General features: G+C 38.3%; 1 protein-coding gene and 1 long non-coding RNA gene across 2 annotated transcripts; both read right to left on the reverse strand.

Moving 5' to 3' along the window:
- Window positions 1–237: 237 nt before the first annotated feature.
- LOC143891077 (putative glutathione S-transferase) lies at window positions 238–1,856 on the reverse strand. The gene is made up of 2 exons (XM_077395727.1): window positions 1,653–1,856; window positions 238–740 (listed from the first exon to the last, which is right to left on the reverse strand). Exons 1-2 carry the CDS (start codon window positions 1,854–1,856, stop codon window positions 396–398), a joined length of 549 nt encoding a protein of 182 aa, XP_077251842.1. The 3' UTR covers window positions 238–395.
- A 3,057-nt stretch (window positions 1,857–4,913) lies between these two features.
- On the reverse strand, window positions 4,914–6,136 carry LOC143890902 (uncharacterized). The gene is made up of 3 exons (XR_013255274.1): window positions 5,955–6,136; window positions 5,608–5,708; window positions 4,914–5,527 (listed from the first exon to the last, which is right to left on the reverse strand). It is a non-coding gene; the product is annotated as an uncharacterized LOC143890902 (long non-coding RNA).
- Between the last annotated feature and the right edge of the window lie 11,344 nt (window positions 6,137–17,480).

The raw sequence follows: 17,480 nt of genomic DNA on the forward strand, positions 1-17,480 counted from the left end.
TAAAAGCATCATTTGATGTATTTGGATTTAACAAGAAGAACCAGTTCTCTATACTTGTTTGGTAGATAGGATTAGTACATATATGTCTTTTTAATGTCTAAAACTACTTATGTTATCCTATCATCAGTAGTCACACGTGCAACGTTGCACGTGCACTATTACTAGTTTTTATAAAACCACCATCCCCCCCGCCCCCATCCCCCGTCCATGTTCACAATAACAAAGACAATGTTCCAATACGTAGAGATTACTAACGCATTAATTAGGCTTCAATACATAGAGATTATTTAGAGATTAATTAGGCTTCAATACATAGAGATTATTAAGAGATTAATTAGGCTTCATTAGCAGTACAAATTACTCTCCAAATCTTGTTTCAATCTCGATGGAGAGACTTAGAAGCGCCTAATAATAGCCAATTCGTGGAAATAGGGTACCATCTTATCATGAGGAGGAAGGTACTCTTTCACCATGGGAAGTTGTTGAAAGTTTTCACTCCATGCAGTAAGAGAAGGATACTTCTGAGAATCCATCACTTTAATTCCAGATACTTCTTCAAACACATCTAACCAATGGCAAATCCAACCTAACCTCAAGTCTAAATATCCAACACTGTCTCCTCCAAAGAACTTCTTCCCTTCGATCTCCTCCTCAAGGGCTTTCATGGCTTCTGCTGATGATTCAGGGGCCTTCTCCTTTTCTTTTTCTGAGCAACAAGCTTGCCAAATAGCAGCCAGGCACTAGCACAAAAGCAAAACAACATTACAATAATAAGATTATAGAAGATGTAACCCTAATCGCTTAGAGTCTTATCCATACCAACAACAAGAGAGATAATTTCATAAAATTTAAACTGATTTATTCTACCTAGCTAAGTGGGACCCATCTAAGCACGTAACACAACAACATTGCAGTAATGATCATTAGATGGGTTTGATTTAAATCCAGGGTAATCTAATCATTCAAAACTTGATCAAATGATATAAAAAAAATCTAGCAAAAATCTTGGTTTAGCACTCAAAATTTAAAAATCTAAAACAATTTTGATCATTACATGCCTATGTTTTAAATCCAATGGGTAATCTAAAATAGTTTTGATCAATTGCTGAAAAGAAACCATGCAAAGGTCTTATTTTAGCACTCGAAATTTCAAAATCTAAAACAGCTTAGAACATTAGATGGGTGTGATTTAATTCCAATGGGTAATCTAGTTGTTCAGAACTCGATCGACTGCTAAAAAAATTCAAGCAAAGATCTTGGTTAAGAACTCAAAATTTCAAATCCAAAACAATTTTGATTATTAGATGGGTATGATTTAAATCCAATGCGTAATCTAGTCATTCAAAACTTGATAGAATGATGAAAAGAAACTAATCACAAATCTTGTTTTAGCACTCAAAATTTCAAAATCTAAACAGGTTTGATTTAAATCTAATTGGTAATCTAGCTGTCTGAATCAAATGCTCAAAAGAAACCAACCACAATTCTTGTTTTAGCACTTAAAATTTCAAAATCTAACATTAGACGGGTGTGATTTAAATCAAATGTGTAATCTAGTCATTCAAAGTTTGATCAAACGCTGAAAAGAAATCAAGCAAAAATCTTTGTTTCACCAATTGAAAATTTCAAAATCTGGGTCATAATAAAGTCACCTTCTCTTCTGCGAGTTTAGCCAAGAAACGAGCCATGGCCTTCTGGTAAGGATCTTCTGGCAATATGGGATTCTCCTTCCATGTTTCGTCGATGTATTCGAGAATTATGGCGGATTCAATGATGGGTTTTCCGCCATGCAAAAGAATAGGGGGCGTACAATTTCCGTGTCTTTTGCATGAATCATGTTTGGGCATAGCAGGCATTATAACAAAATTTTCTAGGCCTTGTTTCTTTAGATGCGGTAAAATGGTCAGAAAACAAATTTTATGCCCATTTTAAGCTGACAATTTGTTTTAGATACGGAGCCTCGAAGAAAAACTTAGGTAACGTGTAAACTCAAGCATTTTTTTTAGTAAAAGAAAAGAAATATGGCTCTAGGTCCCTTGCCAAGTTGCCATATCCTATGTATATATCATTCCAATCCGTTGAACCAGTGGGCCACTGGAAATCTAGTAACTTAAAACATTGATCAAATGAACAGTTTGTATCTTTCTGAGAGAAGCTAGGATTTGCCAGGCAATTTCACGGCTTACTTTTGCAGGAGAGAACATCCACCTCCTCCGATGAATTTAACGAATAAAACAAATCTTCCAATTTCCACAAAAAGTGGTCTGGATCATCCTATGAACTGGGCCCTTTTTATACGGTGTAAGCCCTTATAGTCCCGTATTTTTCAAAAAATGTTGTACGGACCACACTATAGGATGATCCAAACCGTCCCTGTGATGGGCCACAATGTAAATAGGTTGTGTCTCAAAAATAATTTCCATAGGATGATCCTAGCCCTCCGATCTATAGAGGTTTCCATAATATGTAGTTCCTCTATAGATCGGAGGGTGATCTGGAAATGATTTTTTGAGCACAACCTATTTACATTGTGGCCCATCACATGTACAGTTTGGATCATCCTATAGTGTGGTCCGTACAACACTTTTTTAAAAGTAATGGACTATAAGTGCTTACACCATATAAAATCTTTAAATTTTCTTGGGAAGTGATATATCCGCCCCTTTTGATTACCTGGGACACCCAGCAGAAGTGAAGTACATTACTCCCTCTGCAGTCTGCTGCGTGTCCCAGGTAATCAAAAGTGGCGGATATATGACTTCTCAATTTCTTGCATAAGATAGGATAATAAAAGCGGATTTAGGTGGTGGACGGGTGAGTAACGAGTAAGAACCTGCCCTTGGGAGGGGAACAACAACTGGAAATGACTGCTAATACCTCGTAGGCTGGGGAGCAAAAGGAGGAATCCGACAGAGGAGGGACTCGCTTATGATTAGCTAGTTGGTGAGGCAATAGCTTACCAAGGCGGCGATGATCAGTAGCTGGTCCGAAAGGATGATCAGCCACACTGGGACTGACCCGTGCCCCATGCTACTCGGGTTAGAGTGTAAGCTAGTGATGCTTTCGGCTACTAGACTCTAACCATCTAGGGTGCTTTTGCAACTCTTGTGATAGCAATGTTAAGTCTACAGTTCATAGAACGAAACCCTTTTTGTACATTGATCTGTAATTCTTCGATTCCTTGTGTTCGACCCTCTATTAACAAATTTGGGAATCCAATATAGATTATGACCTTCAACACGTCTTAAAGCATCTATCACACCTATCAGACCACACCTCTTAAAGACGCCTTAAAACACCCGTCCCCCTGCCCAACTATCATTTAGAGGTCATGAATTGATCTCCTGGTCCTTTCGAACCAGATATTTCAAAACTTGGCAAGTACGTAATAGATCTTTGATGTCCCTAAAGTAGATCGGGAGGAAAAGACAGTCCTCTTTTCGTCCAACCTTGAATGAGTCCCCTCCGGAGACAGATGCCCCCTCTTCTTTGCTCTGTAATGAATACTAGGGAGGATCACTCACCTGAATAAGCCTTCCCTCTGCTCCCAGTCGGGGTAGATGTCTAACCAGGAAGAGATATACATTGCAGCTAGCTGAGACCCCGAATGAATCTCCTGCGCCTGTAGATTAAAGATTGATTGTTCAACCTAGTTGTTAAACCTAGAGAGATTTGAATAGTATTGAATGGGGGGAGGAACTAGCGTTCCAGCTAATAGTCCTGGATGCCTTGCCTATCCTTCATATGACTAATCCACATTAGTAGTGCGGTGTAAATGTTGAATTGTTAACCGGTTTTATGAAACGATGCAAGAATTCGCCCCTATCACGTAACTCGCCCTTATAGCTTATGGAGGGCGCACACTCACTTGAAGCAAACCCATTCAGGAACCAAGCAATGCCTGCCCTGCTAGCTGCCGTGAGAGAAATAAAGAATATCACTACCGTGTAAATGAAGAGTTTGAGAGTAAGCATTGCACAATCTCCAAGATCATTTTTGTTTTTTCAAAGGAAATAAGGGAATAGATCTCTATTTTTGTACCACATAGACACCAAGAAAAGAAATGAAAAAGTGGTTTCTAGAAAAGAAAGGAATATGCAGGAATTCCTTTCTAATAAGATTCGAATTCCTTTGTTACCAACATTATCTTATCATACCCTAATTAGGTATTATGGGGTACCATAATAAGGTCTTTAACCCCTGGAACTGGAAGGGCATAATGCGGAAATTAGGTGATCCAGATTCACCGCAGCTATCAAAGAGCAAAAGAATTTCAATCTTTGATTTGTGACTGTCCTCCGGGTTTTTGTTAGTTCTGGGTCTTGAAAATAATTTCTGATCCTACATAGGAATCTGAAATACGTCCATGGATCTTACCATTGTTTAGACCCTATAGTTCGGATTCGGATTTCCATTGGACCGTCTAGGCTCCCTTTTTGAAAGAAACTCTATCGAAGGCAAAAGCAAAGAGACTTATGCCAACCCTAATCATTATGGAAGATTTCTTAGCTCTTAAAACTAGTACCTGTTTATTTCTTCTGAGATTTTTGTCCCTCTTTGTTTGAGCTTTATTTTCCCATCTTAGCGTTAGATCAACCATTCTCTATCTATGCTTCTAGCAAGTAATCAATGAAGAAGGTTGCTTTGTATGTTTCAGCTAGGTATGCTTTTGAAATCCCTGGCGTATGTTGAATCTTGCTTTCCTTATATTTTTTGCTTCACAATGGAATGGTTCTTCCCGTGTTAGAGCCAGTTTTCCTTTTTTATGGTGTTTTTCTATCACGCCCTCGAATCGAAGTCACGACAGGCACTGCGTACTTGCAAAATAAAACCTCACAGGCACGCAAGACTTTCTTACAAAACATTCATATAACACCAAGGATATTTTCACAATTTACTTGGGTAGTATTCAGAGCAACTGAAACTTCTAAAGCATTATATATAACAATCACCAAAATTCTTATTTACAAACCTTTCTCCCTTTAGTATATATAACACTCCTCTACCAATACAAATACTCTCATATATACTAATCTAGAAAATCCCGCAAGTCCTGGGTGGATCCCTCACCACGATCAGTCTCATTGTCTGAAAAAAATTTATTAACCACATATCCTCTCGAGAGTCGGTAAGCAATATAGCACAACTTTAACATGGTCTGTGCGGTTTTGTAAAATAAGAACGAATCCGATAATCAAATCATAAACTACAATTTACTGGGTATATATCACATGATGTGCAAACTCAAATACTTTGCTATCAGAATATCAAAGTACTAATCATTCTATCGGAATTGGGAAAAATATGAACATATGTTCATGTGATAGGCATGGTCGTCAACAAACACTGCATCCTCGTAGTCTGATATCTGATACAAGTCGACAGGGTCAATTATTTTTCCTCCACTGACTTAAGAGGGCCAACGAATTTTTATCCCATTGGCGGGCCTACAAACATGTACCATCCATCATGAGCCAAACCACGAGCGGTATTTACAAATACTGACGTCGTGCAATTAAAGATACACCTAGTAATGCATAAAAATAGTTTATTATTACTAATAGAAACAATTTATTAAATCTTGCTAAAGATAATGCAAGTTTTTACCGTCTTAATATGATATGCACACACAGAACGTGCAAAAGGTGCACTTTATCACTTATCTGCCACGGCCTTCCCCTTCCCTTTCTGTGATCGGTCACGCTCAACTACACCCCAAACAAAACAAAAACATAACCCATATTACTTTCAAATAAACACATCAATGCATTCACAGACTCAACTTAGAAAGAAAGGAATCATAGTGACGAGAAGATTCCAAAAAAAAACCCACAAGGGCCTTGGGAAATTGTAGTGCCGTGGAAACAAGAGAAATCCCCCCAATTTTCTAAAATCATTGGTCTATATTAAAATCAAAGAAACTAATGCAAATAAAATTCCTAAACTATTCTTACCCTAAAATGGATTTTTCGGGCGAGAAATTACTCCTCGGCAATGCCCTTTTCATGTTCTTCCTTTCCCTCATCCTCTCTTTCTTTCTCTCTCTTCCTCTCTCTCTCTCTCTTCCTATCTCTCTCTTCCTCTCTCTCTTTCTCTCTCTTCCTTTCTCTCTTTCTTTCTTTCATCTCTGCTCTGAGTTTTCTATTTTTTTCAGTGTGTTTTTTTAATCGGAAAGGGTTTTACCCCCCACTGACCTAACCCACGCGTCTTTCACTTACTCTTGGTGAATGACACGTGTGGGACCAGATGTTGGGTAATTATAATCTTCCCCCCTTATAAAAATTCCATCCTCAAAATTTAACCTAAACAAGCTATTTCTACCTGAACTAATAACAAAAGGATATTTCTTTCTACATCTCTCTATTTTCACTCACTCTATCATATCGATACATACAAACCCTATTCATCAATCAATACATATACACACAATCCAAAACCTAAGACTACAGATATTAATACTAAACTATATAAAGCAAATATAGACAAGCTCAATTACCACTGTTAAAAATACCTAGCCACTACCCCAAATGCCGACACATCCTGCTGAGTATTATAAACAATCGGCCCTCTGGAAGTGGTCTACCACTAGTCTGCTGTTGCGTTGTAGATGCCTGGATTGAGTGACTCGGCGCTACCTGGTATCTATGAGGCTGAACTGGTTGGCTCTTCTAACTCTGCATTGGTCGGGTCCTCTGACTCGGAACTGGCGGAGCTCTCTGAACTAGCTTGGTCGTTTGAAATCCTTGAACTGATTGAAGTCCTGACTCCATCAGAGGACACTCAGCTATCCTGTGGGCCTGCTCACCACATTTGAAACACGCGCCCGAGGTCCACGTACACTTTTCTGTCCTATGCAATCCCCCACAAGCACTACACCAAACACCAATGTCTAAACTGAGGCATGACCCCACTCTGAATCTCCTGGCCTGGCTGATGCCATTGCAAACCATTTGGCCCTGAAAAATTTTGTGGTCTCTCATAAGGCTGTAATCTTATCGATCCCTTAGAACTCTCTCCTCTAAAAGAGCCAAAGTCTTGGAGCCCTTCTTCTTCTGGTCTCCCCATCCTGCGACTTGATTATTTTTTTGATACTATTTCTACATTCTTTGCTCTATCCACCAACTCATCATAGCTAGTGGACTTCACTGAAACCAAGCTTATCTGAATATAGGGCTCTAATTCATCCTCAAACCGAACCATTTTAGCATTTTCATCTGTTATTAAAGTATGGGAGAACCGAGACAACCTGTCAAAGTCGAGCTCATACTCCTCAACCGATCCCCCATCTTGTTTTAGTTACATAAATTCCCTCACTAAGTTACGGCGCATACTCGGTGGAAAGTACCCAACATAAAAATCATCACAAAATATGTTGTTGTGGACCCCGATCCGAGAGAGGGGCGGAGGACGGGCCCCACGCTATGAAGTCTCTATGGATCATCCACGTGAATGGAGAGCTCTACCAAGGAACTCTCGAAAGAATGGTGCCCCTCACAGCATGAGTGGCGATACAAAGGTGAGATACCTCTCGATTCGGGGACTAGCCCAGATTCGAGGCGTACCTTAAACAAAGAAGAGTCGACATACAAGGAAGTGGGCCAAGGATCCCATACTATGCTCTGTTGCCGCGGATAACCAGAGATAAAGGAATAAGGTTCGTGCCTGGTTACGAATTCGGAAGGTCCAAAGAGCACCTCATCCGCCCAAGTGAAAACACATGGTCTCTCATGCCATTTACTTAATAATTTTCAAGAGTTTTGGGTGAAAGTCATATGAAATGGGAACGAATATCTCCGAGAAGACGTCTATCTAATCATGCATGTCTCGGAGATGAATAATAAGCACACCTAAAAGAAATGAAAGAAGTGTCGCCTAATAATAGCTAGGTTATGAGTGTCATACCTAATTGGTGTCTGAGTTCTGGTGTGCAAACACATGCATGCTACAGCTAAAGGTATAGGATCCGTACATGAAAGTAAGAAAACACAGCAAAACACACAACACAATTCAATTTTATACATGACTGGACAAAATGAATCATAAAACTCTAATGCGACTTGACTCGGACCAAGATGGCCGTCCATCCCAGCTACTCTACGTATCCCGACCTCGGGAAGAATCGGAGTCAACGTAGTTCGATAACCTATTCTAAACTACAATGCCTAACCATCTAGAACCGCTATCCTAGACTCGATCAACTAGACTCGGCTGATTTTTAAAGTTTTTTGTACGATTGCTTAAATTCAAGTGAATTGTAATTTTTAGGACTCTCTATATGCCCTAACTAATGCAAGTTGGTTAGCCTTAAGCTAATGCAGGTGGGCCCTACATCCTATGTGTAACTAGGCTCTGCAATCTAATGAAAACCATGGGCTGACTATATGCTTCCTAGTCTAGCCATCGGTTCAACTAAGTGTCTAACCGATCGACTCGAGGCCTCCTAACTCTAGGGACACTCACACGACAGGACACACCATATCAAACAAATCAGGACAGCCTCCTAACTCTAAAACACCCTAAATATCTAGGACAGACTCCTAACTCTAGGGGAAGATCTTTTTGAAAAGGTTTTGAAGAATTTTTGTATTTTTTTGAAGGTTTTGAAATGTTTATTTTTAAAGGTTTGGTTGGACTTGGGATATGAATCCCAAGCCGCACTACGTACCTCGTGGAAGAGGATCAAGCCAACGTAGTTCGAAAAAGATTTCCTAACTACTCCTAATGACTCAAGATTTTTGAGATTTTTGGTTTTTAGATGTTTTTTAAATTTTCAAGAGTTTTTGACTCTGTGGGACCCGATCCCGCGAGAGGGGTGGGGCGCGAGCCGCCACACTCTCTCATGGTCTCTCGTACCCACGCGATTGGCGTGTACATTTTTATTATTGATTTTAATTCATCTTTTATGTGAACTTGGGATCACTAAGAAAATCCGAATTCCACACAAAAGAGACTGACAGAGTCGCCACCTAAATGTGGGATCTAGGACCCGAAATTAACCAGAAATCTAGACTCGCTACCTGGTTACGAGAATGGAAGGTATGGGGAGTTATCCACCACATGCACCATTCCTGCCCGATAATCGGTCTTCGATTCCAAAAGCTAACTCTTTTAAATTTATTTTAAATGGCTCATTCAACTCTCTGTTAATGTGCGAACTAAGTGACATGCATCCTAAAATCTAATTTCAATATGAATCCTAAATGTGTATCTTGATTTCTTAATTTGTCTGGATTCAATCTAAGTGAAAGTTTTCCTAAAATTCTAATTTCATGGAAAATCCTAAGTGATTTAATTAAGAATTTACAAGAAAATTAATATACAAAACCCCACAATTTGTTGTGGAGCCGACTCGCGGTTGGTATGCCATCAAACATCCAAGCTGCCTACGTACCCAAGCCTCACTCGGATCAGAGTCGACGTAGTTCGGTGCACCTAAGCTAAGCTACTTATGCCTAACTCAACTAAGACACCGATCTAGACTGGATTGACTGTTTCAACAGTTTTAAGAGAAGTTATTTAATTCAAGTTGAAGATTTTATTATCCTAGGATTTCATCTAAGATGTTATATGATCCTATCTAAGTGCAAGTTGTCCCTTAGACTAATGCAGGTTAACCTACATCCTAGGTAACTAGGCTTGTCCTAGGGAAAATTTGGGTGACTAGTGTAACTAGACCTATGGCACGGTTGCTATGGCAAACATCCGTGATGAGGCTGGACTCCTAACTCTAGGACTCCCTAAAACCTAAGACTCCCTAAAACTTAGGACAAGACACGACACCAGTGTTCCTAAATTGGGCTCTAATGGTTCTTATGACGGAAATCGTAACCCAACGGTTCCGAGAGACACGAGATGAATCGATTTCAGTTCTTGAAGTTAATGAATTTCAGATTTCAGGGATTTTCAGTTTATAGACATTTAAGGAATACCAATGGTTCTAGGTTTCACCAATTTCGGCCCAGAATAGCATCCAAGGAAGGGAATCGTGCGCTCTTTCCTTCTGCAATTTAAAACTTAGGTTATAGCATCTTATTGCCTGGCATATCTCAGGATTTTCGTGGACAGTAACCTCGGAGCCAACAACATGCTATAGCTTAAACATTCAAATTGTCAAAGATCGGTTGCAATTGGGATACGATTATGGATGCACTGGTCATTTTTCAGGGGAATCTAAGAATCCTAAGATTTCTGTTTTAATGGATTAAGGAGTGAACGTGTGACAGAATTTTAAGGTTCTTTAGAAGCTTTATGATGATTTTTAATTAATTTCCGTTTTTCAGTGGATTTTATCAATTTTAAACCATATGAGTGATTTTACAAGTGAAATTGTTGCAAACGAATTCAAAATGAATTGCAATTTCTGCAGAAATAAGATGTGATAGAATGTAGCTTACTGGAAGAGTTTTACAGATTTTTACATTAAGCTCATATTTAATTTTGATTTAACAATAATAAGACCAGATTGCAAAAATAACACAGAAACTGCTAGAAATAGAAATCTAAATTCATTGAAATTTCTACAGAAATAAGATATGAGTAAATATAGCATGCTGTAAGATTTTCATGAATTTTAGAAACTATTTACTATCAATTCCGGATTTTTCAATATTTAGACCAGATTATAAATTAACACTACATCCCATATGAAACAAGATCCAAATCTATTGAAAATTGTACAGAAATAAGAAATATAAAATATAAGACTACGGTAAATATTTTGAGAATTTTATCTGTGATCTGATGTCTGTAACAAATCTCACAAAATCTAACAAATTTCAAAGAAAGCATCAAATAATATACCAAACCAAATCCAAAAATTCTTTAAATTTCATGGTAGAATGTATCAGTACCATATTAATTTCCCACGAAATTCATTAATTTTGGAATTTATTTAGTATATATTTTATTTTTCTTCGTCAAAAAGATATTTTGGAAGAGTTTTCTATTTTTAAAACACGATTTTCGAGAAAATTACGACTCCGGAAAATCTCCTTTAACCTTGTTCTGATGTGATGAACACAAGAAAAATTTGAAATTCCACAAAACAAATCATCCTGAGATAGCTATTTTTCAACTTTTGTAATTTCTCAGCCATTATTTTAAATGAAATTCCACTCTTCACTCAAATTTTCAAAATCCTTTGATTCAATGTCCGATCCGATCCGATGGTTATTTTAGTCTATTTAAATAGATCAGTGTATTAAATTTCGGGACGAATCGGAATTGAAACACTCATGTAGATCATGATTTTGAGCACACACATATAATATCGAATTAAATTCAATTAAATGCTAAAAACCATGAAAAATATATAAAGAATACCAAATAATCCTGGAAAAATCTGAGAATAGTGCACCTACCTGTGATGGAGATCCTCGCCGAATCCAAAAGCCGAAAATTCTAAAAAATCTCGCCGATGCTTGATCCTGCGTCCTTTCTTCCCTTTCTTTCTTTGCTTTTTTTTTATTTCCACCACGTTGATCGCGCTCCTTGTCTTTAGGGTGCGTAGATCCGAGGTATACGCTTTCTCGCACCCTTTTTATGATGAAAAAGACCCAAAGAACACTCCAATCATTCTTGATTGTATGATGCCTTGGAGAAGAAGAAGGAATTCAAGAATTCCTTTTTTGAAGAACCCTTGAGAGAGAGATCACACTTCAAGGGAGAAAAGAAAAATAAAAAAAATTTCTTGGGAGGAGAGAGAAAATGGACGAATTTGGATTTTTTTCCCCTTTTCTCTAGATTATTTGCTTTGATTTTTATATAAAAAAAGTTAGGGTTAAGAGAGAAATAGCAATTTTCAATGTGAGAGCTCCCTTTTTGGGCTTGTTTCCAATTTTCCCCTCTTGCTTTTTTTCTTTCTTGTTTTCAAATTGGATTTGATTCCAATCTTAATTTCTTGTCAATCAAGACATGTTATTCTTATTCCACATTGCTTCTTTGGAAGAAAACCTTTTTAAGCAATCATTCCTCTTTTCCTTCTTTCCTTCTTTTCATTTTTTATTCTTTTTATTTTTCTTTTAACAAATATGATGTCACCATTGTGACATCATCAAGGTGGGTGCTCAACTCATGCGGGTCAACCATGTGGGCCGCCCACCATGGTGGTTGACCCATATGGGTGAACCCACATGAGCTCCATCTTTGCGGGCTTTAGCCCAATGGGCCATTTCACACGGGTTTCGGGTTTTTCCGTAAAAAATCAATAAAATCTTTCTAAATTCAACATTCTATATATGGACCCAACCCATTTGACATTTATGGTGCATCCCTCACACATGATCGGACCATCTTTTTTGGGAAATAACTTTTCGGACCAAAATGCCCCTACTTGACTGTTAGACATCCAAATGCGACCAAAATACCCTCAGATTGGTTCACCCCTAAAGGGAAAAATTAAAAATGGAAAGTCTTTGTGGTTAAACTTCAAAAATAGAAACTTTTAAAATTGGGTCATTTCGGTGAGCAATATTAAACAGAATCATTTGGTATCCCCTGAAAATACCCAAAATGCCCTCAACACTTAAAATTTCCAAATTAAGCGAAATTCCTGAGAAATTCTAAATTTAGCAGGTTTTCCAAAATTCAGGAAATCATTCATAATCTCTCAGACATATTTCGGGGATCAACAGAATTACACAGGAAAAGACCAAATTACCCCAAGGCGCTAGAATTTTGGCGAGACTAGGGAAAACCCTGAGAAATTCTAAAAATAGCAGATTTTCGAAAATTTATGAACGGACTCAAGATTTCTTAGACACAACTTAGGGACCAAATATGATATGTTTGGAAATGTCTAAAATACCCCCGAAGTGCAAGACTAAGAGAAAATCTATAGAGATCTAAATTTAGCAGGTTTCCCAAAGCTTACGAAATTACTCATAATCCATCAGCCGTACCCTCGAGATGGTTTTGGACATATGAGAAATGATTGAAATATCCATAAGATGATGAAAATGTGGAAGCCCCATGAGTTTCTAAAAATAGCAGCTTTTTCAAAATTTGTAAAATCACTCAAGATTTCTCAAATATAACTCGGGGGTCAAATGAGACAAATCGGGAATGACCAAAATACCCCTGCAGTTCAAAATAGGCAAAAATGAGGGAACCCTGAAAATTCTAAAAATAGCAGGTTTTTTCATTTGCTTGGAAACTTGAACTTTCATCTTTCAGAGGCCAAAGGAACCCCCTAGAGACCTTCAGGATTGCGAATCAACTTTAAAACTCTCATAATGAAATGAAATCTACCCTAAAATGCATTGATGCCTAATCTAATGCTGAATACGGATATAAAAATTGATGATACTACCGAATCTTTTGCTTTTTAAAGCCTAGGAAAATGGGGGTGTCTACAGACTCAAGAGGACAAATTCCTATCATCATAAGGGTAGGACAGACTCATGATATCCCGCAAGGGTTGGACAGCATCCTATGCTTTACGGGAGAATGAGACAGAATCACGACTCTGCAAGGGTTGGACAGCATCCTATACCTTGCAAGAGTGGATAAAAATCACATGATTTGATGAGACGTTGGAAAGAATCCTAACCCCTATGATCATAAAACCGACTCCCGAAAGAAGGACTGACTCTCTAGCTAAGGACAGACCCCTATGCTAATGATTCCAAGAGAGGTGCTAATGAGACATGGCATGTCTCCTAAAACAAAAAGATAACTAAGGCCAATGAGACAAAGTCTCTCTCCAAAGGGTTTGAATTTTACCACATGAGGCATAGCCTGTCTCCCTAAAAGGTGCGGCATTTCTACACGAGACATAGCTTGTCTCCTAAAAGGATTTGATCTTTCTATTAAGACATAGCTTGTCTTTCTAGAAGGGTGGGCTCTAGATGACTCTATCATTGCCCTAAACTTCTCAACCTTTCCAATATTATAAATCGAAACCCAAATCACAATGAAATCAAATTCGAAAGCCAAACCCTAACTCTACGTTACTAGGATACACACCATAATGTCTGAGATCAAATTGAGAATTGGGACCAAAATAAAAGAACATATCACTGCAGAGCTTGGATTTGTACATTATAAGCTTCAAATGAAAACTCCTTATGGCTCTCTTTTTGTGTCATTTAGGCATACACTTAGAATGGGATATGAGAAATAACAGGCTAAAAGACTAACTCTATCTCTAACTCTTTTTAGAAAAGGGCACTAACTCCACAGCCTAGTTATCTATACCAATGGAATAGACATGAATTTACAGTCATTCGCAACAAGGTAATGAAGAAAATTATTCATCAACAAGTCATCACTGATATGAGAAGAAAAGTCTTCACCAGATGATTCTAATGGAAAGGAGAGGCCGAAATCATTCTTTGTAGAAGGAGCCTGTAACAACCTAACATCTCTATTTCAAAGTTTTTGCTGTAGATACTACCATGCTCCAATACACATAGGCCATCCCAATCCCCTCCAGTAGGCAATTATCAGAATTCTACACTCAAACTTCCAATATCCAAACTGAAAAAAAAAATTTCAAAGGTATGATAAAGCTAAAACGAACGCAGAGAAGGTAAACATTATTATTGTTTATTTATTTTTAAAAAATAAATCAACACAGAGATATATGACATGTGAATATCAAACCCCGAGGTCTATTTTAGTACCACATCTTGATTTCCAAAAGGATATTTTAAGGTCCATTGAGGCGAAAGAACATATATTAGTTAGCAAAATCATTTTATGTAACAATTAAGATATGAGCTAAATAAGTAGTCCAGAGATCAGCCTAATGAATCAAATATCAGCGGGATTCTTAAAACCTCTCTAATAGTCCATAATATTTGTTTTCAGGTCACGATTCCTTCATTGAGGACAGATTAGAGAGAGCATGAATTCTAAAGACTCCAAATCATTAATTAATAAAAGAAACCCAATCGACATCATCATCTCCAATCACAATATCCACCATGCTAATGAAGACAATTGCAAAATCACAGAAACGAACACATTCGAACAAAATTTCATAGCCACAAAAGATTAGAAAGGAAAATAAACAACTGTTGAGAATCTTAAGCATGAGTTATATACTTGCAATGCAAGAAAACCTCAACATCAGAGAAAAAAAACTAAGACAAAAAAAGAAGAAGTGAAACACTTGATCATCTCTCACAAAATTTTGCAAAAACTCCTTTATGAAATTGACCTTTTCTTATCAAAACGAATTATAAGAATTAGTTCATTTCACAAACAGAACATCTCAAAAGAAAAAGAAGAGGATAAACCAAAAGACTTACAGATGAATCAAGTCATGGATGGAATTGATTTTGCTTGTTGCTCCTCCTACTCTTGATTCAAGATCGAGAGACTCTAATCATAGACTTTGATGCGTCGAAATTAACGGATCGTAGAGAATCTCGACGGTGATGGCGGAATTGCCGTCGGATCGGAATCAACAGAAATTATGGTGTTTTCTAAGGAAATACACTAAATCTAGGGTTTTAAAGATGAGAGAAAGAAATGAAGAAGAGAAACAAATGTTGTAGCAAGATGAAACAAGATGGGAGAATAGTTGCCGGCGATGAGAAAGACGACCGGAATCTGGCCGGAATCCGGCGAGGATCGGATCGAAGAAGATGAGAAGCCGGTGGAAATCCCCTTCTTTTCTCTCCCTCTCTTATCTCTGCTACTCTCAATTTCTCAGATCTGTTCGAGTGAAAATCCCTCTTTTTGTTTCTCTCTTTTCTAAAACCACTTTCTCACCTCAGATCTGGTCTCTCCTCCATCGATCTCTACTCTTTCTCTCGGATCTCGAATCTCTCTCATCAGCTGAGGAAATGGCCAGCCGAATCCTGCCGGATCTCCGATCAAGATGATCGGAGAAGAAGAACGAAGTCAAAACCCTTATTTCTCTTTTTCTTTCTCTTCCCTCCCTCTCCTTTTTCGTCCAGATTTTTTGAGAAAATGAGAAAAACCCCCTCCGATTGCAAATGAGCATCCTCTCTATTTATAGATGGAGAGGATCGCAGCTGTGGTTAGGGTTTGAGATGCCTTCTGCTTCTCTCTCTCTCTCCCCCTATTTTTTACAAAAATAATAATCCCCTGAAACCCTCACTCGACTGGTTATAAGAGAATGATATTTTTACCCCTCATCTTTCTTGGGACAGCCACCTTTCTGGTGCTCATGACCACTCTTTTTACACTACCAGGGTTGGTGTATTGAACAATAAGGGTAAAATGAAATTGCTTTTTTCTTTTGTTATGGACAGCCACCTTAATTCCTGATTCACTCCCCTCTTGAATTTACACTACGACATTCTCTCATCTCGTTCGCTAGGCAAACGCCCTAGGAATTTGACGAAATTTTGCAGGGACCTTGGTGGGATCCTAAGCTAGCTTATTATGAAATTTGAGGTTTTAAAACATTGGTTTGGTTAGGTTTTGCTCAAACATGGGAGGTTTTGGGTACGGTCAAAATGGGGTGTCTACAGTTGCCAACCAAATAACCCAGGTTTACTTTCATTTGCCTGCTCAATTCCTTCCCACCATTCAAGGGCATTGTCTTCTGACATGTATGTAGCATATCTTACCTTTTTTATATCATCTGTACAATTCATTGCCCAAAACGCCTTTTCTACCCTTTTCATCCAGGCTTCGGCATCCAGTTACCAGTTACCTAGAAAATCCTGGGAACCAGTCTCATGAACTCATATATGTCATGACGATGCATGTCTTGGGGATCTGACTGGGAGGGCAGCTGAGATCTTTGCTCTACAAACAAGCCCCACTAACTCTTGAACAAAGTCTCACACACTGCCTGGATCTTCTACCTAACTCTCTTGATGTATTGTAGGCTGAGAGGGGTGGCTTGCTTAGAAGCGGGTGGCTGATACCACCTACTCTCCTGATGTACTATAGGCTGAGGAGGAATTTGCTATGAAGATGATGACTGATTTCTACAAGTCCATCCCACTACTGATCGACTCCTCATCTCCTCATGCTGAGGTATCTCTGCTATCAAGTCATCAGGGACTCTCATCTCCTCCTGCTCTAGAGGCAATACTACCATTAGATCATCTGGGACTCTGCCATGTAAGCTCCGCTTACGCCTATTGACCTTCTTAGTCTAAGGTTTACTTGTTGGCTCCATACTAATTCAATAACACATATGATACCATGATTCATTTTAACTAAATAATAATACTGAATCAAAAGAAATTATAAAATTTACACATTTTTGGAGCACATAACTAATTATATATGTCCTATACCCACAAAATTCGCTCACATGATGACCAGGCATCCCTAATGCACATGAGTTTATCATGCAGTCTCTTATTAGCACAACTAATTCATGTGCCAAACCAGGCATCCATGTTGCACATCAATCCATTGTGTTATATCCTAATTGCTCCTTGCCTAGTTTCAACCCAACTCTCACTCTTTGATTAATTACCCGAAAGATCTTAAACCTATGCTCTGATACCATTTTCATGTCACACCCCTGAACCAAAGGCACGACA

The sequence above is a fragment of the Tasmannia lanceolata genome, unplaced genomic scaffold, assembly GCF_043159265.1.
Source record: "Tasmannia lanceolata isolate RefF3 unplaced genomic scaffold, GAP_Taslan_0.1 ptg000013l, whole genome shotgun sequence".
NCBI classification, from domain to species: Eukaryota; Viridiplantae; Streptophyta; class Magnoliopsida; order Canellales; family Winteraceae; genus Tasmannia; species Tasmannia lanceolata.